We start from the raw sequence: 27,873 nt of genomic DNA, 5'->3' as shown, positions 1-27,873 counted from the left end.
CATGGTTGGAGTGTTGCTTTTTTTACTTTATGTGTAATTGCATTACCACTTACAAATCGTAATTTGTAATACATATTATTCTCTCTTTATATCACTAAAATTTTAGTACATGTAAATGACAATGAAGTAGTTCTACCACAAATGTTTTAAGAAAACGTGTTCATTGTATTTGGCCTTGATGAATAGATGCTTCATGCTTCTAATATCTTGCATGATGTTACTGTTATCTTTGGTTATACGAGACATATTTTATGTAATTAAATCTAATACTTCTATAAATGAATTTTCTGTACAAGTTTAATTTGACCGATCACAATTTGCCGACGTTTTTAATAATACATAAACGAAACTGTAAGCTAGTAAACTACATCGTGAATAGTTCTAAATAATACAAAAAATTAATTAACAAAATAGGGCCCAACACAATTTCAAGCTAACAACTTTTAATTATATTTATTTTGTTGGATACAAAATCATTAAAAAAATAATAAAATAAAAAAGCACTTATTTATGTTGAACTCAAGGTACCTTGTTAGACTCGAACCTTCACCGGTTTAATAGAGATAAACACCTGAAGCTACTAGACTAAGAGACAAATGATCATTTCCTTTTGATTTTATGTGTTGCAAGTTTAATAGAGTTTTGAGTCTTCAGAGGATATTCTTTTGTAAGTTTGTTTACGTTACTTACATTTAATTCTATTTATAGCTTCAATTAGTAATGTTATCTCTTCACGTGACATCATTTAGCCTCATCACAGAGTGAATAGTCTCTAGAACCAAGCTTCAACGTGTATTTCCGAATGGTTATTAAAGAAATCTTATGGAAAATGCATTGTCCTCATTCCCATTTATATGTGTGACACATCACACATAAAACGTAGAGATGAGGTGACCAAAGCAATTAAGGTGACGTTGCATCTGACCAATTGTTATTTGGTCTTACAAAATTAATTAGTTTGTTATTGGTGATCCCTTCACGATTTACATAAAGATAATATTGTTTTAATGCCGTGTTTCAAAAGTACCTCAACCCACTTTAAGATTCTTTCAAACTACATAATGCGTTATCATATCAGTTAGCGAGTTTTGATAACAATGTTCGAATCATAAGTTGAATAGATATTAAAATTGGTTTTTTGTTAATTCATTCAACGAAATTGTCCAACACTTTGGGATATTTGTCCCAAACTGAAAACAAATTCAAAACATAACCGAAAAAAGAAGCAAAGCTCAAACATTGATCCAGATTACCAACACATTAAAAAAATAACAAATAAGTAACAAACAATTTTTCATTAACAAAACCACCCTTGGTCAAAGTCATAAAAAGACTCGTCACGACGTCTCTAAACTCTTTATATCAAAAGCTTCTCAATGGCATCCTGCGAAAAGGAACAAAATTCTACGGGTCAAAACAGGTAAACTAGTAAAACAAAACGAAATATTTAAAAAGGAAACAAGTAATATTATTTTTATAAAATTATATTTGGTAGAAATGGTAAACCTTGAGTTGCTGAATTTGTGATCTGAGTTGACTTCCTTCATTACTAGTCACTGAACACGAAATCACGGGTCTAGTAACTCCGCATGCTCTCCCCAACGCTTGTTTTGAAGGAACAAAAACATACGGTACATTCTGCAAAAATAATAATAATTGCATCATAATTGCATAAATAATATCAAAGTCATAATTCATAGAATAAGAGCCAAAATGTTGCATGTGTTCAAAAAAAAATGATTTGATATTTTAAGCTAACTTTCTTGGCCGTTGGCCTCCAAATATGACCCGGCCCGTTTTTGACCCAAACCCATTTGACCCGTTACCCAACCAGTTTGACCCGCCCAGTTAAGAGCATACCTTATCTTCAGCAAGAAGAGGAAGATGGAGAATAATTTCAAGAGGTTCCGCGTCTGCAGCCATCACTATAAATTCGGATATACCTCTGTTTAGGGTCTTTGTAGCTGCAATATAGAGGTCAAAGTCAAAAGCATAAATCATAATAAATAAGATAAATTTCAGTCGGTCCGATCCGTTTCATGACCGTACCTTAGAGTTTACAACACAAACACAAAAAAAACCGTTATTCTGACAACAACTCTGTTTGTTACAGTACCAGTACTTGGTAAAGTCTACGATTCCCCAAAAACCGTTTATTTATAATGGTTTCATCACACACAAGTAGCTGAGGTGACCCAAAACATTAAGCCGTAGCCCAAAAGATAAAATCATGTTTTATATCGATGAGAAACCATAAAAACATATCAAAATTTTCGAACGACGTAATCTAATTCCCAAAGGTAAAACTATTAATATCAATAACGTGCCGCACTTCATGAAGAAAAATGATATCAAATCCGTACCTCAAACACACCAAAACAAGTTAAGTTGCCCTCACCAATCACGAGAATTTAATTTATGTTGTTAATTCTAGTTGGAATATGATTCAGTTTTGTTGAATCATATTCCAACTAAGATTTTAACAAAATAAGTTAAATTCTCGTGATTGTTGAATACAATTTATCTTATTTTGTTGTATTTGTTGCACAAATTCAACATCATTTACTCCATGAGGGCATGAGGTGCGATACGTCATTAATATAAACAGTTTTGCCTCTACGTATCTTAAACGCCTTTTGAAAATTCTGGTACGTTATTTAGTATGGTTTCAGTTTTGACATTTTGCTACGCTTTGTTTCGATTATTAGTCCGTGAAACTTGTAGCTTTTTGGTTATTGGGATCAATCCTAGAAACTAGAAAATCAAGGGATAGATTATGTGTGTAAACCACGCACACCTTCTCATATTCGATATACGGGCCAGCTACTTAAGTGCCCGCTAGATATAAATAATTTGTGCGACATGCCTAAAAATATTACACAACTTATTTTCATACAGTTTGATGTTGTTTTAACTATCATTATCAGTCCTTGTTAGGGGTACAAACAATACGAGCTACTCGAGATCAAATCAATAAAAAGCTTAAAACGAGCCACGCCTTATTGAGCCTCAAATACAACTCGTTTAGTTGTGGAGCCCGAGCTAGTTTAAATTGGATTGTGTGGGCTCGTTGAACCTCAACAAGTCTTGTGTAACTTTAAGTTTTAACTCTTTTCGACTCCTGAGCTGTGTATGGGTTCATTTAAGACTTTTCTCAAAATATATAAAAATAGTTTTAAAAAAATGTATATAAATTAAATAGCATATAATAAACAAGCTAAGCTCGAGCTTGAAAAAATGACTCACGAGCCGAAACAAGCTGAGCTCGAGCTCTTGTAAGACAAAACGAGCCAAGCCGCTCTCGAGCTACTTTAAATCTCATTGCTTGGGCTCGTAGAGCCTTAACAAGTCCTCTGTAATTTTAAGTTTTAACCCAGGCCCGTTCTGACCAGGATCCGTACTAACCTGGACCCGTTCGACTCGAATCGACCCAAAACAACCTTTTTTTAATTTGACCCGTTTCAACCCTAACTGACCCGGACCCGTTCCGACCTCACCCGACCCAAAACAAACATTTTTAAATTTTACCGGGAAAAAAACCGTTCTGACCCAAAACCCATTTCGGCCCGGACTGTTCCAACCCGAAACCCATTCCGACCCGGAGCCGTTCCAACCCAACCCAAAACAACCCTTTTTAATTTGACCCGTTTCGACCCTAACCCATTCCGACTCGTCCCAAAACAACCCTTTTTTAATATGATCCGTTTCTACCCTAACCCATTCTTACCCGACTCGTTTGCCAGTCTTAAAATTTAAAACATCAAAACAACTAATAACAATTCAAACTAATCAAATTAATCAAGAGAATGGAGATTATATATACCTTCATTGGCACCCTTTTTGAGTTGCTTGTAATTAGCAGCTTGTTGAACAAGATCCAATATAGTAATTGTAAGCTGAGCATCAGCCAACGGGTAAGCCTTAGGGTTAACTGTTGCTTCTACTGTCTGCAAATTACAAATTAAATACAAATTATAATAAGTTTGATTATGTGTGAAATAGAATATGAATTAAAGGAAGAAATGAGTAGTAAGTACCATTGTTGAAAAACTAACCAAATTAGGTTTAAACGACAAACGGCGTAGCATTTGGAAACGTATAGTACAAATCATGTCAACTTTGAATATAAAGGACAACCAATTATTAATAAAGACAGGAATTATAAATAGAAAGAGGATAGTTACATAAAACTAGTGTTTTACTTGGGTGTGGATTCGGTCTGTATGGATTAGCTATGTTACGACACCGACACTAAATATAATTTTTAGGCGCTCAAAATGGTATCGACACACGTACGGCTTATGATCAAAGCGCATGAACTCTATCGATTAGGTTTGTTACGATAACGACACTAAACCCAAAAATTAAATTAGCAATACCCAACATAGTAGTGACACTTGTATAGTTTATGATAAAATAAATAACATATTTAAAACGACGTATATTCGTTCGGTAAAACTCAGGTGTTGCGGAGGCGAGTCGATGTGAACTCCGTCAATATCAATAGGCTAGTGATGGTACCGACCGGACTTTTCGGCAACGAGCCGGTCTTGACTAAATTAATTACGATATCGAAACTAAACTTTAAAAAATCGTCATATTAACATATTTAAAACAAAAGGAAATTAAATCTTTAAAAACCTAAAAATATATTTCTAAATCAATTGCGCATCAGCTACTGATATTAATCTTATATAGAATTCCGTAATGAAAATGGAAGATAATAAACAGGGAAAATCCTTAAATTAATCTAGTTTGACTCAACATTTCCAGAAATATTTCATGTTCTAAAAAAACCCCAAAACCGCCTTAAAATCACGTCGGAACCGACAAAAACAATAGTTGATCCGACAAAATTCGTTGTCCTTCAAAATTGTGTCAACGTATTAATGGATCTGATGGAATTTCTTAAAGAACCATCAAATCCGACAAAATTTTTAATGGGTTCGACGGAATTCTTCATCTTCTACTTCTCAAACCCTAAACCTCCACAATCTTTTTTATTTCTCAACAAAATCAAGCAAATCACTTAATATATTGAGAAAAACACAGCCATAGTGTTCAATTTCACTCTAAAACGATTTAATATTTTAGGATTCAAAGGACAAATTAAACAATCAGATCCAACTACTTGTTATTACGACGGCTACCTCACGAATCCGTCGGATAACTTAAAAAAACGTTGGATCCACCGGAAAATTTGGATACATGTCGTCATCTCATTGGCTATTTCTGGAAATTTTGGATCAAACTAAACAATTTTAGATGCTTCCCTAATAAATAATGTATAGTGTGAGAGATGTGTTTATATCACATATTCGTGTTTAAATGAATATATCTATAATATATATATATATACAAAACCTTTAAAATCCAATGTGTCACGTTTTGATCGCTCCCCACCCTTTATGAAGCCATTTGATTGTAATTAATGAGCTCTCATTGACAGTTTAGACCCATGCGTAGCCCTAATTATACAATCGAACCAATACTACTGTTTTGATTTTGAAATTGACATGGTCGATGTTGCTATCTTATTTGAAATCTGGCCTTGCTGATAATTGATCAATGAAGACAGGTACAAGAACCCTAGCAGTATTCATGATATCCTTGTCAACAAAATATAGATGAGGTATTTTCCAACGATGATAACCCAAACCTTGAAATTTGTTTGAAATCCTAAGTATAATTGTCTATTCGTCTAACACTGATATAACATTGCTTGGAAAATTGAGTACAAGACTGTTTTGTGTGCATAGGAATGCCACACAAAAACTGTACGGCAGGATTGTAACATCCTACTTTCGATGATATTAATAAAGAAAATTTTGTTTGTTATTAACGTGGTGTGTATTCGTTTAGATAAATAAACTATTAGAGGGTGGGCTTGGACATTAAAAGATGGAATACGGAATGGTAATGGACCTTAGGTCCATGAGCTTAAGGGAGTATAAATACCCCTTAAACCCTAATCCTTTTCATTTTTATCCATCTGTACACCATAGCAACAACATTAAATACTTTGAAAAATCTAACGTAAGGTAAACATATCATACTTAGAAAATATCCAAGGTAAGGTAAACATATCTTATGCAAGGGATTCATAATCATATCACACGGATGGATAAGCTTACAATGTATATGATTATCTAAATACCAGAAGCATACCCTTAGCCCAGTTGGTTTATAACTTTAGATTGAATACTTATGTCATCTAAGCCCAATAGAATCATAGCTACAAGTTAAACACGACAATACTGGTTTCAATTTTCGGAATCTCTTGATTTAATACCTTAGTGAAATTGATTGAATAACAATCTTCAGAGGTTGAGAAATTGAGAAGCAGATGGACGATTGTGAGGTCAACATACGGATTCACCAGATGGGGATTTTGGAAGTTTAAAGGTTGAAGGGAAGTTTTTATATCAGGAACCATCCTAAGATTGTCTATATTACATTATAATACATATAGGAAACCTTTCACCTTCCTAACCCTCACTACATCATACGCCGTAACATTTAATGATTATTAACATATCCGACAACTTTCCCGGCCAAGGTTCACAATCTGGCGCACTCAATACAATCATTCAATATAATCATCATAACAACCGTTACAATCATTCAAGACATCATCAGTCGACGGTTTATCACGGCCTTATAAAAAATATCTCAGTTTCCACCAAATATGGATAGTCACAACCTACACACCGTTCGAAATTTCTCTCATCAATGTTATAAAGAAAATTAACAAACTAATTTACATCATGTTACATTGTTTTTACTAAGTTTACAAACTACATGAAATATACATAACATGTTCTCCTGGTCGTTTATTCTTTAACAATATACTTGTGTCTATTTACAACGTATCAGTCTCATTCTTATCACAAAGCACATAAGCAATTCATTCCAATATCGGCTTACCTGTAAAGCATGTTAAAACGGGTCAACTACAAAGAGTTGGTGAGTTTCACAAGTTTAAACAAAACCAGTATACGTAATCATAGTATTCATGGGTTGTATGTATGCGATGTAATTATACTAAGCCACGAGTGAATCCTCGACCAGCTTCTATTACGTGGCGACCACTGCCCACGCACTTCCTATGCCCATATTGGCTCTATTTTCCCCAATAGGTACTATGTCTAACACCACATAGCATGTTACAAAAGGTTCGCATAGTCATGTGCAATTGTAAAAACATGTTTCGGCATACCCCACCGACCCTGTCAATTGGGTTTGTCAAACCAATAGTACTATTCACATGCCTTCGGCTCATAGTTAATCAATCGTGTTGGGGGACTTTCAAGTGTTAGCACTTAAATAATTCACATCATAAAACGTTTCCAGATAAATAGGTATATATAAACATGCTTTTCACCCCAAATGTTCATAAAACAGTTTAAAAAGTGGGTTCATGAAATTCACCTTATTGTAGTATCAATCAGTTACAAGTGCAGTATGTATAATGCTTCGATTATAGCCTGAATCCTAAAAACGGTATAATACTATTAACACTAGTACTGTCATTAAACTAAATCGGGTTGTATATCTAGTCTAGGTATGGCTATTACACCCAGATAATGTCAGTAGTCTTAGATTGTGACGTTGAATGTTATAAAATGTTCAAACCAGTATTGGTTCAGTTCCACCATTTTATGTGCCTGACCAAGTTGGTCGTTTACGTGTTTCAGAAATAGGTAAGATCACACAAACTTAAGTAAACAATAAACATACTGTTTGATAAATGATTTAATTTATGAAAGAAATTTAAGGTTTCGGTATCTGGATTGGTCGCAGGTTCGTTTTCGTTTTCATATGGGTTTGATTATACAAAACGCGTACAATCCAACCGAATTGTCCGGAAATCTTGTAAAAAGTTCGTTTTTGTCACGTTCATTCAAAACTATGATATTTGACCACTTTTGACGTTTTGACATACCAGTCAGTTCGTTAAACATAATGTTGTCGGTTTTGTTGTAACATATATAATTTAAATCTTTAAATTATTATAACTATTTATATAACTATATATAAATTATGAGAACTTTTTTACAAACAAATTAAAATCTGTAGAATTTTATAAAAATATTTCCTGAATTTTTATACTTATATATTTATTTATAAAAATTCATTTTATGAGTTATAATTAACCGATAAATCACCCGTTTATACCGAACAATTCCTGAAAAATCTGATAATTTTTCTGAGTGATCCAAATACCATAACATGACCCTTGTAAACATTCCAGAACCTAGTTCTTCGGCCAAAACACCTTTTTGTGCATTTTTCGGCTGTTAAAGCGCGATTAAACGCAAATGCACAAACTATACTTAGACATCTCCAAATGATTTCAAACTTTACCTGTTATATTACCATAATATTTATGAGTTCTAGAGTTCTAAGTCAAATATCATAATTTTTCAAGAAGTTTAACTATTTTGCATAATAAAATGCAATAAAACGGTAATAAATTCTCCAAATATTCTCTGTTTATCAAAAAATTTACCAAATTTTAGCAGGGACTCAATTATATGATCCCTAATGTTCCTTTAAAGTTTCAAAATCTAAAAACAAGCATGTCACAACCTAATACTAAACAGCCCCTAAACGAGTAAACCGGTAATACCTTGTCGGTTTTTCAATCGGTTAAGCTCTTTGTTCAAGTTTTCGTGTCCTTGGTTAGCTATAAAAAGAATCTACAGATCAAATACAACAATACCAAGCATAAATCATTCATAATCAGGCCTTATTACTTAGGGTTTCGTTTAGGGTTTCAAACTGAACTTTTAAACCGTAAAAACGTTATATCAACGTTCTAATCCGTTTTTTGGTCAAAAATCCATCCATATGTTTTTGGTTTGTAATCATGTTTAAGATCAAAACATGATTGTAGGTCATTTTAAGAGGTTTTGGATGGTTAAGCATGATTATTACTAATCAAAGACTAAATATATGTGTTAAACTTGTATAAACATGAATAATTTGATCAAAATCAATGAATTACCTTATGGTTTGGCTGGAAAAGAGGGAGGATCAGATAGTTTTTGAGTTGGTTTGAGTTGTGTGCAGAAATATCAACATATACAAGTTTATATTTGAGTTGGTAAGAATTTTTCTCAAAGGGGTTCCACCCCATATTTGCGGCCGAAACATAAGGAGGCTGTCACACCCCGACCAAAGGCGGAGGAACATGCCGGGGTGCAACGAATTGCCCAAATACACAAGAGACTATTAAAGTGTTTAATATTTTATCAACTCATTTAATTTCACAAAATCAATAAACAACACATCTTGTTCACACAAAAAACAAATTAAATACAAGTAAACAAATATATATTGTTCTTTTTGCTAATATCCTAATAGTCTTGATAACGTTTCTCGTCAAGTCCTCGAGCCAACAAAATTCAAACATGTAACATTGCATAAAATAAAGTTTGTAAACACAAAGGTTGGTGAGAAATTTCATAGTTTTTGAACAAGTATGTATATAATAAGAAAATGCCACAATTTGTATACGAAAAAAATAAATAATAGCAATAATTTGGATAAATAGATAAAATCGCTAATAGAATTACGTTAGCGACACCTAGCTATAAGGGGATGCCAAATAGTCTAGGATTTTATAGTTATCGTTAATTGCATTACGTTAACGACACCTTGCTATAAGGGGTTGCCAAATAGACTAGGGTTTATAGTTCCACCAACCAAAAACGATAAACACATAGGCATATAATCATGTAAGCATAGAAAACCAAATCGAGAATTTATTTAAGTGAAGTATACAATAAAGTTTGTGATTTAAGACTCAAGTATAAAATATTTAGTTTGAATAAGCATGCAATATCACCCCCAAAACGAAAGATGGAAAACGGGGTACGAAAAGTACTCACGTTTAAGCTATAAACTAACTTGATTCGGTAAAAATGGCGAGTAACCGGAAGGATGAGGTTTAACGAGCAAAGTCTAGGTGAAAGGAAGTCTTGTATTTGAAAGGTTGTCTAGGAAGTCTTTAAATGAAATAAATGATAAGAAATGCAAACAATTTAAATTTTAAGGTTTAAAATGTAAATATTTACGAAATTATAATAATAGTCCTTTAAAAATGTACGTTTGCTCGAAACCGGGTTAAAGTATCTAGCCTTTACTCAACCTATGTTAACTAATAATGTGGTTAAAAATGCAAGAATGCAAGTCCCTTATAATATATATACTAAAACGGGTTTTTAACGAGTATTTTGGGTTGTTGGTTTGGGTCTTGATAATTGGTCAAACCCAAAGTCAACTTTCCAAGATAACATATGTTATGAGATAACTCAATAAAATCTAAGAAGACTTAACCAAGTATGTATTCTATTGTTTTAGAACTAACAACGTCCGTTAAGCGAGTGTTCGGTTTTGTCGGTCCAACTTTGTTATAAGATCAAGTTGGATTCAACATTCCAAGTATTTTAAGAAATTAATTAAAATCAATTTGTAAAGTAATTTTAAAGAAATATACAAGTCTTAATAGCTAAAAACACACTTGTGTGTCTTAAGCGAGTGAAAACCGGTTTAGTTCGGATTGGTTCGGTTTTCATCTCACAATAAGTTCATAGATGGTTTCCACATGCCCAAATATCAAAGAACTTGTATAATGATTTATAAATGGTGAAACTTAAGTTTTACAACCAAAATGTTAACAATAAAGTCTTTAAATGAAAGTTCGGTTTGGTTCGGTTTCCATCTCACAATAAGTTCATAGACGGTTACCACATGCCCAAATATCAAAGAACTTGTAAAAATGATTTTAGAAACTTAAATCTAATAATAAGCATGTTTAAACAATTATTTAACAAAAACTAGTAAACAAAGTTCGGTTTACGGTCTAGAGATATTTACGGTTAAACCAAGGCTAGACTCTTAGAACCCTTAACCATGGAACTTGTAAATATGACAAACAAACTAAAATGATCAGAAGTTAGACATGGTTAGTATGTATAAACAAGTTATATAAGTTATATATATATAGGGTGCAGTTACTGTACGCTAATGCTTAACGTACGGTAGGTACGCAAGACGCTCAAAGGCAAAAACCTAAAACTCTCAGAAAACGCTCACAAAACCTTAAACGCTCATTAAACGCTCAAAAACCGTCTTTGTGAAAAAAAGTGAAAAATTGATCGATTAACCATCCAATACTGTTTTTTCGGTGAAGCAATGATTGATTGGATATGTATTGACGATTCCGAGATGTTTGGATGTGATTTCATGGATCGATTTGTGAAAAACGGAATTTGCGTACGTATTTGTACGATAAGCATTAGTATATTGGATCTTTTCTCTCTCTCTCTCTCTCTCTCTCTATATATATATATATATATATCAAGAACACGGAGTCATCCATGAAGCCTTGCCTTACGAGGCCAGAAACTTAACCAACCGGGGCCGGATAAGTAACTATTAAAGGTAACAAGGGGTGTATATTATATATATGTTGTGCCATAAGATTCAAGTATTAATAAGAGTTAGCAAGTTAGTTAAAATTGCAAAACTACAACAGTTTGACTTTGAAAGTCAAAGTTAATATAAACATGAAAATAACTTTGAAGGATCTATGAATTTGAGTGAGAAAAGAGTTTATGAGCAGGGATTAATGTTGGAGAGGGTTGGGTATTTATAGGACGTGATTAAAGAGGTTAAACAAAAGGTTTAATGGTTAAAATTCGGATTCGTTGGACAATAGAACAAACAAGGGAACACAAAAAGCAATCAGCAGGTCTGAGGCCGCGCCACGTGACCATCCTAGCCTCCCTGTCCATGCGGAGCGCCGTGTTAGGTGGTTTGGGTTGGTCAGCTCGTCTTGCGTGGTTCGTTTTGTGTCACTGAAGTTCGTTTTCGATGTAAGTTGAGCGTTTTAAAGGCGTTTTTGAATCCGTAAAAGGGGTTTTTCAAATTGAACAAGTGGGAATGATTTAGTAACATGAAATCCAATATTTTATATATTTTAAATGTTCGGGATATAAATCGGGTCAGTTTACGTGATAAACGAATATACAAACGAATAGAAGCCGAAATTGATGAATGTCACAGGCCCATTGGGCCTCTCTTTTGGGCCACTTGCATCGTTTTGCATGCCTAAAGTTCAATCTTGGTCCCAAATTTAGTCCGCGTTTGGTTTTTTGCGAGAAAAATAGTTTGGGTTTGATAAACAGCGCAAAAACGAGTGTTTTTCAGCCAATTTTTGTAAATTAAGAAAAACGTACTAACTCGTTGTTAAAAATCCAAGGTATTTTCATGCATTGCTTAAAAAATCTTATATAAGTGTTCTATAAGTCTTTTTCGGCTTGAACGATGATGCAATGCTTGTTTTGGTATTAACGATCGCGTTTAAGTTCACAGCATATTGTTAAACGTAACCTTTTTTGTTTAAATGGTTTTATACGTACTGGGGTCTTAATATCAACATGTTAGCCACTATAATGTATATATCACTCATATATGACCCCTCGGTATATATAAGGGTCATAATAAGTATCGGTCGGTATCTAAATGAGTATTTAGTGTTATGAGATAACCGATTAATGATGCTGCTAATTATATCATTTTGGCCATGTTCCATGTTTAATGAAACTTAGGTCAAAACAAAGTTAAAAATGAGCTCGACCTAAAGACATGATTGTAATTTTATAAAACGTTGTATTTTGATAGTTATTAAAGAAAAAATAAGAATTGAGCTATAATAATTACAACAAGAATAGTAATATAAAATACTAATAAGTGACAATAAGGTTTTGAAAATAAACTCTTGAAGTGTACGTATGTTTGTAATAATCCATTGTGTAGTGTTTTTGTAATATAATACTAAGAATTATATAAAGAAGTACACGTGTGATAGTGTATAACTGGCTATTAATCTTCATCATGAAGATTTCAATCTTTCAAGAAGATGTGAGGGACGTGAATTAAACCGACATATTCGAGTCGGTTAATAGTTGATTATAAATTAGTAGCTAGTTCAATTACTGAAGTCATAGTTGTATTTCAACCATAAGAACATCGAGTAAGGTATGTGTTTATATTACAATATTTTTATTTTTAATAATAATAAATTATAAGTAACTTTTTTATTTAAATATTAGTATAATAAGAAAAATAATATCATAATATAATTATTTATTTACAGAACTCTATACAAGTGCACGTGTGTAGTGACTCTTCATAGTAAATATATATTCTAATTTTAATCTTCATGATGATGAAGATATTTGATGGCAAGAATAACCATTTAAGTCGGTAAAAGTTTATTATAAATAGCTAACCAAATTTGTATACAACTTCATATTTCGACATCCCCACACAGAAAATTGGCTCATAAAGTATGCACTTTAATAGTTTAATTACAAGATAATAGTTATGTATTATTTTAATTATATTAAAGGTAGTTAGGGAACCTGGCTTGCCCCGTAGACAAAGAAAATATATTTTTTCAATATTTAGTGACTAAAGGGTGGTAACTCATTATAGTAGGATGTATGGTTTTGACATAACCTGTTTAGTATGTGCACAACTTGCTTTGTGGTATGGTATGACCGTTTTGGTCATAAATGGTAACGATAAAATGTAAATGACTGGTATGGTTGTTGAACCGTAATATGTCTGGACTTGAATAGTTGTGTAAGATAATGACAGTTGTTATGTGCAAGGCTATAAGTGTTAAAATATCACTTTTTGGACATGAATAAGTAAACAAGTATATTTAATCCTAGATTTCAGTTGAAGTGGAAAGAGCCACACTAAATGAAGAAAGTCTGTTCAGGTGAGTTACTTAAACTATTTTCAAAACTCTGATACATGCTCATTAAACTATTTGGACTGTGATTGATCATGTATTTGCATGGCGCATATGGTGTGGCACCCAAGTTGTTATGTATATTATAATGATCATTATATTTTCCCGAGGGGACACACACTTTATACAGCAATAGACGTGCGTAAAGTCTGTATATGTGAATATATAATGCTGACCCGACTTTAATGTGAAGCGGGCGGGTTATAATTATGACATGACATGCAATGAGCTCATACTTGATCAATAAAATTGTTTTAGTACCACTTTATTAAATATGTCGGTTTATGTGACTCGCCAGCTTTGTGCTGACGTATTTTTACCCGAGCATGTATTACAGGTTGATAAATAAGGACATGGAGATTAGGTGCTACGTGTTGGAAGAGTTTAGATGTTTTATCCTGTTACCTTTACATTTTCTAGTAAGTGTAATAGTTAAACATGTAACAAATTTTTTTTATAGAAGATTACGTTTCCGCAGTAACTCTGTGCTTACTGGTCACTCTTAGTATCCCAACCTGGGTGGGGTGTGACAAGTTGGTATCAGATCTTGTGGTTTTAGGGAATTAGGTATCTAGTGTGAGTACCTAGGCTTTAACTAGAATATGTTAAGAGCTAAAAGGAGATAATGAGATTTGACTATAATTGAGTATGAATAGGGATTCTTAGACGGAATTCGACATGAGGTTGTCAAAAGAAATAATGTTAAATGTGTGCTGAAATTTTGTATGATGGAGGCACGATATGGTAGTTGGGAGTATCATGGTGTGTATCATAGATTGCTTTCATGCCTGGCCAGTATGGAGGTTAATGAATGGCACCGCTATGATCTCATAAACATTGTATTGTACTGAAATCAGCAGTTAAATGGCAGGAAAAGGAAAATGCAAAAATGAATATGCATATATAATTGCCTTAATTGGAATTATATAGTACTTTAACTGGTAGAATGGTGTAAGTTCTAAACTGATTATCCTAGGCATGTGATTCGAGTACCGTGGGAGAAAATAAATGTATCCGGTAACCAAGAAAGGTTCATGGCAGGGAAGCAAAAATCGTAGATTTGATGGGAAGGCAACCATCTAATGTCGGTGCCTCCACTTAACCAAGAGAACAATATAAAACAAGTCTCTGAGACAAATTGTATTAGAAGTAGGTAAAACGTTTGAAGCCAACATTCCCTTTCTGGCTGGGCTATATAATTTTCTTAGGAGATTAGAGTTTATCGAGAGGCACAAAGATGTACCAGTAGAAAAATCTCTTGGAAAGGTCAATGATACGTCAGGAGTAGACATTGGATCAACCAAGTGCTCATATAAGGACTTTATGTCAAGCAAACGATTGCAGTGTAAGGAAGAAATTGGATCCTGTAGAAGGTCAGGGGTAGATTGATACAATGGAGACTATCTTTGATAAGTGTCTTTGAAATGAAATGATGAAATGGTATTTGCAACCAATAAGCTTTGTGTTAGAGCTAAATATATGTGGAAGGTCTTAAAAAAAAACCTCTAACTTAAGGAAAGAATTTAGGGAATGTAATTCATATGAGAAAATACATTTGGGAGAATGTTCATATTGGACTCTCATCTATGTTAAGTAGGAACGACTGGACATATGCTACAACAATATGAATTTCTAGCAAGATATTGTTACAGCTGTTAAAGATCGGGATACGTGAATAGGGAATGTTCCTAGTTGAGGAAGCAAGGTGAAAAAGCTGCTTAAGGATTCAAGGACACGAGGAAGTGAAGTGTAACTAGACTCCAAAACCATGAGGTGTGGATTCACAAGATAACCATCAAGGAAGCTAAGGACATACTTAACATTTTATCGGTACCTTTTTCTTAAACTTCCTACCAGTTTTGGATTTTATTTGATTAAAGAAACTAGTAAATCCTTTATAGCCATAGATTTTACAACCCTTAACTTTTTGTTAAAAGTAAATTAACAAGGGAAATAGAAGTTATGGTCGTTAATGTTAGAAATTTCATAGTAACTGAGATATGACAAAATTATGACAGCTTGCTAAAGGAGAAATGAATTTTGTTGATTTACTTTCCTCCTATCACACGACATTCATCTTCAACTGGAAGATTCTAAAAATTTTATCGTCCAATTTAAAGAAGATTTACTATTATAAAATAAGGAAGAGCCAGATCTTTCATTGCTCAATGACAAGGGCAAGAAACCGTTTTCTAGTGATACTAAGGAATTAATGGCATAACTCCAAGAGATGTTAGGTAAGTGATTTATATGCACAAGTGAGTTCTCGAAGGGTGTACAAGTCCTATTTGTTAAGAGTAAATACAAATTTTAGCCCATGTTGTAAATGCAGCGTCCATTCTAAACATTGAAGGGAAGATTGACAAAGACTAGTTCTAGCATCACCTGAAGGAGCATAAGAATTTGTGGTATATTTTGATAACTCAAGACTTCGGTTAAGAGGTGTTTTAAGAAAAGGGGAATGGCAATAGCCTATGTACTAAAGTTAGTCTCAACATCTTCACGCTAAATAATCTAAAACACAAGGTGATAATGAAACAAGTTCAACTATTGAACGAGAGTGACTAAGGAATTGAGAATTACGCTCGAAAAATATGGATATTAAGGAATTGTAAAGTCAAGAAACTGTTCTTGACGAGGCACCAAAGTCAAGTTTGATTATTTGGGTGCTATGAAAATGTGTGGCATGACCTATAGAATAATTGTTGATGGCCTGGCATGAAGAGAGACGTCACGAAGTATGTGGAAACCGCCATGCATGCCTACAAGTAAAGGTTGAACATCAAGGACCCTATACTAAGTTACAACAATTTAGGATAATCGTATGGAAATAGGAACACTTAATCATGGACTTGGTAACAAAACTAGCCAAGATCATCAGAAAGAAACATACTAGATGGGTGATAATTAATAGGCTAAAAATATAGTGTAATTTTTAACCATTAAGGAAATGCGTTCCTAAAAAGCTGAATGAGCTATTTATGATAGACATGGTCTCAAAACACATGATGTGTGTGTCTATAATATCGAGATACTAAAGTTACCTTCATATTTAAGTTCACAGAAAAATAGGCATTATTTAAATTTTGGTTGTGCAATTGTCCATAAACATTTCATGTTCTCCTGTCCATCACCAAAAAAATGCTTCAGAAAGGTAATGGTACCAATGACATTTATTTAAATTTTTGTCTGTTTTCGTTCATTTATATTCAGTTATTATCGTTTGTTTATTTAAGTTTATTTAATATGTGGACGAAGATGAACACAAACTGTTTTTCCATTAATTAAACGAACGAACATGAATGCATCATTCATTCATTTGTGTTCGTGAACGTCTGTTTGTTTTCCTTCATTCACCTTCGTTTATGTTAGTTGATTAGCATTCGTTTATATACATTCATTTTTGTTTTCATTCAAATTATTTACTAATAATATTGATTTTTAAGTGGAACTAATGGTGCAAAACATGGAGGTTATACAGAAGATAGGAAAGTTTAAAGGCATAACATTAGAACTTGGTCTTTGACTTTTGATGGTGGATATAAAGTACTCTTCTGCTGCAACTGCACCTTATGAGGACACACATGCTGCTAATTTCATGTTTGCCCATTTTTATTTATTAATTAGGCAAAGTAGTTTATGAACTCGAAAAACAGGTGAGAAATTCAGACAAAAAAATACCATTTTTTTTTACGTTTGGCCTCATTTTCAAAAACTACCCAATTTGACTCGTGTTCGATTTTGTCAAAAGAATGTAATCAGTTTCGACCGGCCATCTGACCGAAACTAAAAACACCATTTCCTGAAAACAACCCGTTCTGACCTGCGAACACGACCTATTCAACATTCTTGAATTCTTTTAGTTTTTCAGTATAGGTTGGATTGTGAAAAGTCAAGATTTTGTCACCCCTCCGCATTGCGCGGGTTGAAAGCTCATTATGTAACTCAACATAGTAGTGTTTAAAGTTTCCAACTTATTTTGTACTATGGTTGAATTTCATGCTCATGCGCATCCCTCCCATCTACAAATAGATAATAACATATGCATGATGAAAGTTATTGACACAAAGGGCATTTTGCTGTTTTTAGAGAATTAGAGATTCGAAATAAGTTGACTAATCATAAGTTATTTGTAAATCTTGAATTTTTGTTGATCAAACTTGACTTTTTTAAAAGTTTGACATTTCGATCAAAAGTGGCTTTTGGAAACAGTTGCCGTATTTTGTGTTTGGAAAATAAAAGTAGTATGGCCGTATTTCACACCCGCCGCGAAGCGTGGGTTTGATCACGCTCTGGTAATATGTTTTATTTCTACCGCCCTAATTTGAGCCAGTTTTCTAGGTTTCTGTTTTTCTTTTTACGAATTTTTAATATTATCGTTAACGGTTTACGTTTCCAAGGCCGGATTTGTTAACATACAGCTTGCTGGATCTGTTTTTGGTTTGAGTTCATTGTAGAAACTGATGCAGATGTGCATTTTCTTACGAATTTTACTATTACTCAGAAATGCGGTCATAGTTCACGCAAGCAGGAGTAAGTTTCTTCCCTTATTCTGCATATGGGGATGGATCAAGGTCGTATGGTTATTATAAATTACTACTTCATTTTGTTTTTAGTTTATTTCTTCTATTAATTATAATCATGTATGGACAGCTCATTTCTTCAACACCTAATACCCACATCTCTTGTTAGGGTCATACTCTGTCAGAGTCAAACTAATTATTTAGTTAAGTGTATGTTGTTAAAAGTGTTAAGTGTAAGCTTCTGATATAGATAGACCACACTAATGCAACTCATTTGAAAAGTTTATTAGAAATAAAAAAATAATAATAAACCATATTCAATATGTTGTGAGATGATTGAAAAGTTAACATAAACGAGTATCGTCTTCCAAATTGTCTTGTGTTGACCTTAAAGACACCTCAACACTACCATCGTTTTTACTCAACCTCAACTAACATCTCTTGCATTAACCTATAGCGAATTACAATACATGTGGTTTGAAAAAGCGCGCCTAGGCGCAAAGCGACATAAGGTGCAAGCTCCATCGCTTTTGTGTACATAAGGCTTACTCAGTACAAAAAGTGAGGTTGAGGCGCAAAACATGTGCGCCTCATGTACACGACGAATATTTATGCATCCGGATGTTATACAATAGGGAATTAGTTTGTACATGTAGGCAATTTATATATTAAATCATATACGCATATTATATAAACCTATATTTCGGGTTGTGATGCTAATAAACTATGGGATACATTATGCCTCATGTACGGAAAACTCACCTATTTTGCGCTTCGCGCCTTAGTTTTTAACTATGTTGCTTTTGTGTGCTTCACTCTTTTTAAAACCAAGACGATATACTCGCAAACCGTACCGTAGCCATCGAATTCCCGTCACGACTCTGCGGCTGATAATACACAACCAAATTAAATCTAACATCAATTGCAACACCCGATCCAATGCGCCTGTTTTAAAACATCATACAGTTATGCCTTGTTCAAACTTAAATCGTTAGATCAAACTTTAATCAAAATCCTTTCGTTTCTTATACAACTATATTAATCTTTTGTTAATTTACACGACCAGAGAGTGTAATCAAGCCCGATCGAATGCCTGCCATGCACCTACCGCAACGCACGGGCACTTTTACTAGTCATTTGTTAAAGTAGAAGGATTTGTTGATCAGAAGGATTATTATTATAAAGTAAGGAATGCGGTGGAGGGGTGAACGGAGAAGTTAGGATTTTGTTCGCAGGTATGGTACCCGTCGGTTTTTTTATTTGAGATGTTAGGCCCGTGTAGTGTTAAACGGATCTAAGCCGAGCTAAATCAATGAGAACTCTCTATATACAAATCAAATAATTTGACGATTTGAGAAAGAATGAAAACCGACCAGAGCACGACACGTAGGACTTTAGAGGTTTCGTTTATATATATTATAGATTATAAATAACACAAGATGTAAAGGGAATAGAACTACACAGGCTCCAAAAATATCGTTACAACCATGCAAAGAGGAGGTAATTTTTTATTGAAACTTTATCATGTAAAGGAATATATTATCCATTTTGAAAGAGAGAAAGATAAGTAGTTTGACAATAAAAAGCAAGTATGCATGCAAATGTTTCACATCGTTACTTGGATGCCATTGTAATTTCACATTTCCTCATAAGTGGTGTCCCCGTTACTACGACTGATCTTGTTACAACTTCAGATGAAGACCAATCGGAACCACCGACATTCCACGCCATTTGAGCCAAAGAATCATTCGGCTCATTAGTCCCTGTAAACAAATGTGTGAATGGATTTGAAGGCTCAGGGACCTCTAACACACTCTCCAACATTTAACAATGAGGCTCATCACTGGCCTAGTACCGGGACTATACTGAACACAACAAAGAGCCACCTTTAGCATCCTCTCCACCACTTCTTGATCCTTCTCTTCAATCCCACAAACTGTCGTCAAATCTTTCATTTGTTTCTTTTCTTATTTGCCCCACGCCCAAATGGGGAACCATTGTTGGCTATCACCGAGAGTCAAGTCCATGTTCCTCCTTCTGCCAATGATCTCAAAAAGGAGCATTCCAAAACTATAAACATCACATTTTTGTGTAACTTGAAGAGGCATCCACAACTCGGGAGCAGCATAACCTGGGGTACCCCGTCTCTCTGTCATGGTTATGTGGGTATTATCCCTATTGCAAAGTTTGGCCAAACCAAAATCGGCAACTTTTGCACAAAAATTTGAATCCAGTAATATGTTTCCTGGTTTAATATCGTAGTGGACTATTCTTTGAGCACATTCTTCATGCAAGTACGTGATGCCTCTTGCGGTTCCCATTTCAATTTCATGAAGTTTGTCAAACCCTAGCATATCCTCTTTGTTCACTTTAAACAGATGATTATCTAACGAGCCATTAGCCATGAACTCGTATACAAGAGCTATTAAACTTGATTCAATGCAAAAACCTTAAAGCCTGACAAGATTAAAGTGATGGGTTCTTCCCATAGTACTCACTTCTGCCATGAACTGTTCCACTATTCGGCTTGTTAGAGGTCCCGTTAAGTACTTTCACTGCTATCGGCTTGTTGTTGTTGATGATTCCCTTGTAAACTATCCCGAACCCGCCTGAACCCAAACGGATGGGCTTTTCCCTTTCAATGTCATCAAGGAACTGGGCCATTGCAATGGTAATAAACTGAGAATCATCGTTTTCTAATGCCTTCGACTTCTCTTCCAGATTTGCTTTTTCTTTTTCTAATAATATACGCGTTACTGTACAAATTGAAAGACAAATCAATAATATCTAGAATGAATCAGGTAGAATTTATGTAATAAATGAGTATGGTTCCCCAAGTTTTTAATTTTTACTTTGTGGTACAATTGAACTTACTGATTAGAAAAACAATGCCACACATAACACCAATCATAATATAACCAGTATTACCGCCAGCTGGTGAAGGAGAGGGTGAATTATAAGTGTTATAATGACTAACACCTAAATCAGGACAAGGAAGATTAAAATTAGGAGGAGAAGGGGATGGGGAAGGCATGTTTGTAAGAACTTGGACCATTTTAATATCAAATAAAATTACATTAGATCAAAATCTGGGTTTATATAAAGTTTTCAAGGTGTCATTTAAATCTGTGACATAGACTTTTGGTGAACTTGTCACTGATTCGAGACCATATATTCATTCTTTATGGGCCAAGAAATATAGACTTTCTAGTTTAGTTTGTATTCATTTATAAGGACGCGTTTGATTTAGTCGTATGTAGGGCGTTGGTCTTAAGTCACCATTGAGGTAGAATGATTCAACTGGAAAGGGGGGAGGGGGGGGGGGACTCCGAGGTATGTAGATTAAAATTACGAGCATAAACTTTTATTAAAATAAACCAACATATTCAATTCCTCAAAAAAAAAATACAAATACAAACATAACACTGTATTTATTAATAACTTATGGATCCGACTCTTCCCTGTCTGAATCATCAAGATATCTTCAATGCTTAATTTTCATTACCTAAAAAACATGTGAGAGTGCAAACTAAAAATAGTTGATGAGAACATAAGTTTTAAAATTAAATAATAAAAAAAATGTTTTTTTTTTGCTTAAAAGACATTCATGTGATGTTCAATTACTTGTATACTTTAATGATTAAAACAAAACCTCTTGAAACATTTAATGAGTAGTCTTATCCCACGATTTTTAGACTATAATATGTTTAATGTTTAATGATTGTCAGACTTTGAACACACACACCTCTACCCGAGGCCTGAGTGGGTGGGTCGGGCAAATAAAACTATCATCATACTGCCACATGCTTATAAGTTAATGGTTGTAAATGCGATATATATACACCAGTAATAATCACACATAATGAATTTCATGAAATAAATCTTGAATTAAATAACATGTAAACAAATTGATTGTGCATGTTTTCCACACTAAATTATAAAACGTTTAAAAAGGGGCTATGAACTCACATTGTTGAATGATTGCACACAAACACAAGCACGAAGTTGTCGAATCAGTCACGAGATGCCCTAGATTAAGTTAAGATTTTTAATTAATTAGAATGATGGAGACTAGAATGTTTTAAACCAAAAAAAGACCAATCAAAGTTATGTTAGTTCATAAGACGTTTTGTGTGACATGTTTTGGCCTAATAGGTTAAAACACTCTCGTCCATCACCCCAAAAGTAACCGGTTCCCACAGTTGATTGGGATTTATACTCCTTACTTTCCTAGACATGAGGTTCGATTTAACGATGTTGTCACCCTTCCAGTTGCTACATGTCCGTCGGCGTCACGTTGAACTTAAACTTTAACGAGATTGAAATCGTAAACAAATCGAATAACAAAATCCATAACTTGAAAACATGGATTAAATATGTAAGTACGAGGTTTAAAGTGTAATATCATATAGTTTAGGGTGTTTATTAACATTTATGAAAATATAGGGCATAAAATGTAAATATCATAGTTTAAGATTTGCTATAGATAGCTTAGAAAATATAAGAACGCATTATGTAGATATTGTGATCTTCACATTTTGTCATTTAAATAAAGTCAATTTACGGTTCGTGTCCTTTATTTAGTTTCTTTGCAGGCGGTGTTCTTTAAACATTTTTTCCTACACGTTATGTCTTTTACGCTAACTGTGTTAGAAAAACTCAGTTAAATACCCTCACATAAGGCGCATGTGAGGCCATTTTAGTCTTTTTGTCTGTACCTGCAAATTTATGTATTAGGGCTTCAATTCATAAATTTATCATCTTATTTACACTTTTTTTTCTCTCCCAAACCCTAACCTCCAGCCACCCACCAGCAATAAATCTACCTGCCACCCCAAAAAACAAAATCACGGGCCACCACTAACAATTAAGCTACCACCACTGCTTTGACTTCCGGTGACCATCATTGTTATATGCACAAACCACTACCGCAACTCACAGCCGCCGCCACCACTACCATAACCCACAGCCGTCGCCACCACACTCCGCCAACACCACCATCCTCGCCACAGAGCTCCTCCAAACATCTAAAACCCTACTTTTCTTCAACAAAAAAACCGACCATTGTCATCAAAATCCAACCACGAGCTTTGTTGTCACATCATCGGGGTAGAAATGTCGACCTTAGCGTGTTGCATTGACGCCACCATCGCGCCTGTGTCACTTCCCGCCACAGATCCGTTCCCCAGTTCCCTGAGAAACCACCGGTCACCATCTCACTCCTCCAGTCTGTACATAACCAACCATTTAATTTATGGATTTTATCGATTAAATGGAATTTGGGCAAAAGAGGGATTAATTGAGATCGGGTTAAAGGGTTAGTAATTAAAGGGGTTTCTGTGGTGGTGTGGTTCTGCGTCGGTGGTGTGATTGTAATTGTGTGGTGGTGTTTTAGAGCTAGAAAGAAGAAAAAGAGGATGAAGCTGCAGACAGAAAGAGAAAGATTGAAAATGCATTTTTTTTTTGTTTTAAGTTAATTATTATATATATTTTCTTTTTCTTTTTTTAAATTTAAGGATACATTAGAATTACAATTATGCCCATCACATGTCTGGCACATGTCATACTTAACTGAGTTTTTCTAACCCAGTTAGCGTAAAGGACATAACGTGTAGGAAAAAAATGTTTAAAGGACGCTGCCTGCAAAGAAACTAAATAAAGGACACGAACTGTAAATTGGCTTTTTATAGGACAAAATTTGTAATTCTGTCATTTAATTATGGTAACATTCGATTTAACTTTTAAAGCGCTTTACGAATAGCTTTAAGTGTCTATTTTACAAAATGTTTTAAATAAGAAAAACTAAACCACTATAAATAAATTTGTTTTATTAGTGTTTAGAATTTTGATATTTAAAAGTTTATGGTAATTAAACCTTACAAAATTCTTTTTACGACCAAGTTCGGCAATATTACAATCTATAACGCATAAGATATAGTGTACCTATGCAAAGGAATCTTTAACGTGAAAAAGTATTATCACAGTAAAAAAATATAAGAACTTCGAAAAAGGAAAACATATATTCATATATAACACTAGGGTAAAAAGTCCGCGGCACGCTTGAAGCTCACTCGGAAAAAGCTCGATTCTAAATGAGCTCGGCTCGATTTTTAAGCAATCCGAGCTCGAGTCAGAGTCAGCTCGGCTCGTGGCTCGGTCTTGGCTCGACTCGTTAGCTCGGCTCGTTTAGATTAAACCATAAATTTTAATATCTATATATAATACTAGCATACCAACAAATAAATAAATAAAATTATACAGATATTATGCCACTCGATCCTAAAATCTTATAAAAAATAACAAAAGTAAAACATATAAAGTTATAAATTCTCTACTTTATAAATTTATATTATATATATATGTAAAATTATAGTTTTTGTCTTTTATATATCAAAATTTGTAAAATGAAAAGTTTAAAATTAATAAATAAAAAAGTTAAAAATAAAAAAAAAATTAAAGGAGTCTGGCTCGACGAGCTCGAGTGCTCGAGCTCAATTTTTTAGCTCGATAAATAAAATGAGTCGAGCTCGAGCCAGCTCGAGCACACCTTGGCCTGACTCAACTCGATTACAGCACTAAATTAACACAAGACGTAAATGGAATAGAAGCTCCAAAAATATCTTACAATCATGCAAATTTTGATTGAAACTTTAACATGCATGTAAAGGAATACTTCATCCTTTTCGAACGAGATAAGAGTAGTTTTAACTATAAAAAGCAAGGGTGCAAGCACTCTACAATCCTAAATACGACTTAGCCTCAAAATTCTAGAAACGTTTGTCTTCAAAACATTTCACATGATTATTCGGAGGCCATTGTAATCTCATTGTTCATCATAAGTGGTGTCCCTGTGACTACAACCGATCTTGTTACAACTTCAGACAAAGACGAATCTGCAACATTCCATGCCATTTGAGCCAAAGAATCACTGGGTTCGTTAGTCCCTGCAAACAAATGTGTAAATGGTTTTGAAGGCTCAGGGACCTCTGACATGCCCTCCAACGTTTTAAGAACGAGACTCATTACTGGCCTAGTTTCGGGCCTGTACTGAACACAACTAAGAGCCACCTTTAACATCCTCTTTACTACTTCTTGATCCTTCTCTTCGATCGCACAGAGTATCATCAAATCTTTCAATTGTTTTTTTTTTCATATTTGCCCCACGCCCAAATCGGGAACCATTGCTGGCTATCACCGAGTGTCACATCCATGTTCCTCCTCCTCCCGATGATCTCAAAAAGGAGCATTCCAAAACTATAAACATCACATTTGTGTGTAACTTGAAAAGACATCCAGAGCTCCGGAGCAACGTAACCTGGGGGACCCCGTCTCCCTGTCATGGTTATATGGGTGTTATCTTTGGTGATCCGCCAGTTTGACTGGCAAGTCACAATTTCCAAAGTAGGCTATTCCTATGTGCAAAAGAGTATTTTAATGGACATCCGTCATTTAAAATGGAAGATGTTATCTTAACACCCGCCATTTCAAATGACGGATATGAATAGTATTTCTGGCTGATTTGACACAACTTTTTTACTGATTTGACACACCACTTTTTATGTATTATTATTATTATTGACAGTTTGAAAATATGATTATTGGTTCACATTTTAAATATGTATTTGAGACTTTGAGTGGTTCAATTCTTCATTACAACTTATCTGGTTTGCTATTTGACTTGCAAATTTTATTTTATTTTATTTTATTTATTTATTTTTTATATTTTTAACAACCATGTCCATTTTCAATTCTAAAATCCGTCTTACTAATTCTTTGATTCCTCGCATAAGATGGGGATGCAAAAACGTTAGGGGTCAAGCCTATATAATTTTCCTTTTACTCTTTTACTTAACTGATTTGTTTACTTATTCAACAAACTTTAAATTTAAAAAGATTTAGTTATGTTTAATTAATTAAAAAACTAAATTTTTAGTCGTTCAAAAAAACATACTAAACTTAGCAATTAGTAATTAAAAAATAAAATAAAAAATAAACTTACAACACATAAATAAATTTAAACTCAATAAATAATAGTAAAACAATAGCGTACTTAGTTTTGGCACATTTATCTTTCAAAATTGATTTTGCATATACATAATTTTATATTTAAAGGCCCATTTTCTTATTCGCACGGGGTCTTCGAGAGAAATCAAATTCTCGTGGACGGCCCTGGAGTAATCGAGCTTTGGCTTGACTTTGCTCGTTTAAAAACAGAGCCTAGCATTCCCAATGTTTTGGACCTTGATAATTTGGACCGGAAACAATCATTTTAAATTACAAAACACAAGATCAGGAAAATGAGATTTTGATCTTTTTACTTGGTTTCAAAGTACCACATGACACAGAGAAAATATTTTATAATATCTCAAATAAGAAAATCTTATTATTGTTAAATAACCTTATTAAAAAAACGTTATTAAGAAAATAAATAAATAATAATATTTGAAAAGGTGGTGTGTCAAATTAGTCAAAAAGATGTGTCAAATCAGCCAGAAATACTATTCACATCCACCAGTTTAAATGACGGATGTCAAGATATCTTCCATTTCAAATGACGGATGTCCATCAAAATACTCTTTTACACTTAGGGGTAGCCTATTTTAGAAATTGTGACCTGCCAGTCAAACTGGAGGATCACCAAAGTTGACATCAGCCATTTCAAATGGCGGATCACGAATATTTTATTCGTGATCCGCCATTTGAAATGGCGGAACACGTGGTAATCATCCACCTCACCAGACAAGATCTGACATGCCCCACTTGTTTGTCAACATCCGCCATTTCAAATGGCGGATCTCCTATTTTTTCAATACAATTTTTCTCTCTTCTAAAAACCATTTTATTGTTTAAGTTTTTCCTATTTCTAAAATTTTTTCCTAGCATGCTAGACAACAAAACAAAGTTGACAAATTCTATCTAATCCAATTTAAATCCAAACGTTTCACTCTATTTTTAATTCACAAAAAGCTTAAAATTTTTATGTCTTCATGTATGCTCTCCACCGAATCGCCTTGTTTGAGTTCCACAAGCACCAACAAGCCATAACTATAGCCTGAATCATCTTTCTGTTATGCTTTATATCATGTAAATGTTTGTGAATGTCAAAAACGTCTTTAATGGAAAAAGCAAAGATTGGTAGAATTTCACACCACTTGCTGAACCTTTCCCACACACAATTGAAGCAACTAAACATGAAGTGAAAACATATCACTAGCTAGATTCCCCCTAATTCAAACAAAAGCTGCACATATAGAAATTATCTCCATTTTTTAATGTTTTAATGCAGGGCCAATATTCTATATTAGTTTTAGGATTGTGTATGTCTTTATATTTGTTTAGAGTCGGTGTAATACATATCTCAGTATGTTTATTTTGAATCATGTTATGTAAACTTGGAGAAATGGGACCCTATATAAAGGGTCACTTAACTCATTTTTCCACAATCTTTGTGAATACAACTCTTGCATTTTATTTCATCTAAGTAACTTAAAAACTCTCTCTACCTCCACACCCTCT

At 33.9% G+C, this 27,873-nt stretch overlaps 1 protein-coding gene and 1 pseudogene across 1 annotated transcript; both read right to left on the bottom strand.

The window, feature by feature from the left end:
- Window positions 1-1,270: 1,270 nt before the first annotated feature.
- LOC143557526 (uncharacterized) lies at window positions 1,271-19,494 on the bottom strand. Its single transcript, XM_077046578.1, has 6 exons — window positions 19,466-19,494; window positions 19,212-19,302; window positions 3,824-3,947; window positions 1,861-1,964; window positions 1,507-1,638; window positions 1,271-1,384 (listed from the first exon to the last, which is right to left on the bottom strand). The coding sequence occupies exons 1-6, from the start codon at window positions 19,492-19,494 to the stop codon at window positions 1,358-1,360; spliced, it is 507 nt and encodes a 168-aa protein (XP_076902693.1). The 3' UTR covers window positions 1,271-1,357.
- A 468-nt stretch (window positions 19,495-19,962) lies between these two features.
- LOC143557525 (G-type lectin S-receptor-like serine/threonine-protein kinase At1g34300) lies at window positions 19,963-21,412 on the bottom strand (annotated as a pseudogene).
- Between the last annotated feature and the right edge of the window lie 6,461 nt (window positions 21,413-27,873).

This window comes from Bidens hawaiensis, unplaced genomic scaffold (genome assembly GCF_021521415.1).
Source record: "Bidens hawaiensis isolate Kalapana, Puna unplaced genomic scaffold, B.hawaiensis_p1.1 tig00018997_1, whole genome shotgun sequence".
NCBI classification, from domain to species: Eukaryota; Viridiplantae; Streptophyta; class Magnoliopsida; order Asterales; family Asteraceae; genus Bidens; species Bidens hawaiensis.
This window is presented reverse-complemented; position numbering and strand designations above follow the sequence as displayed.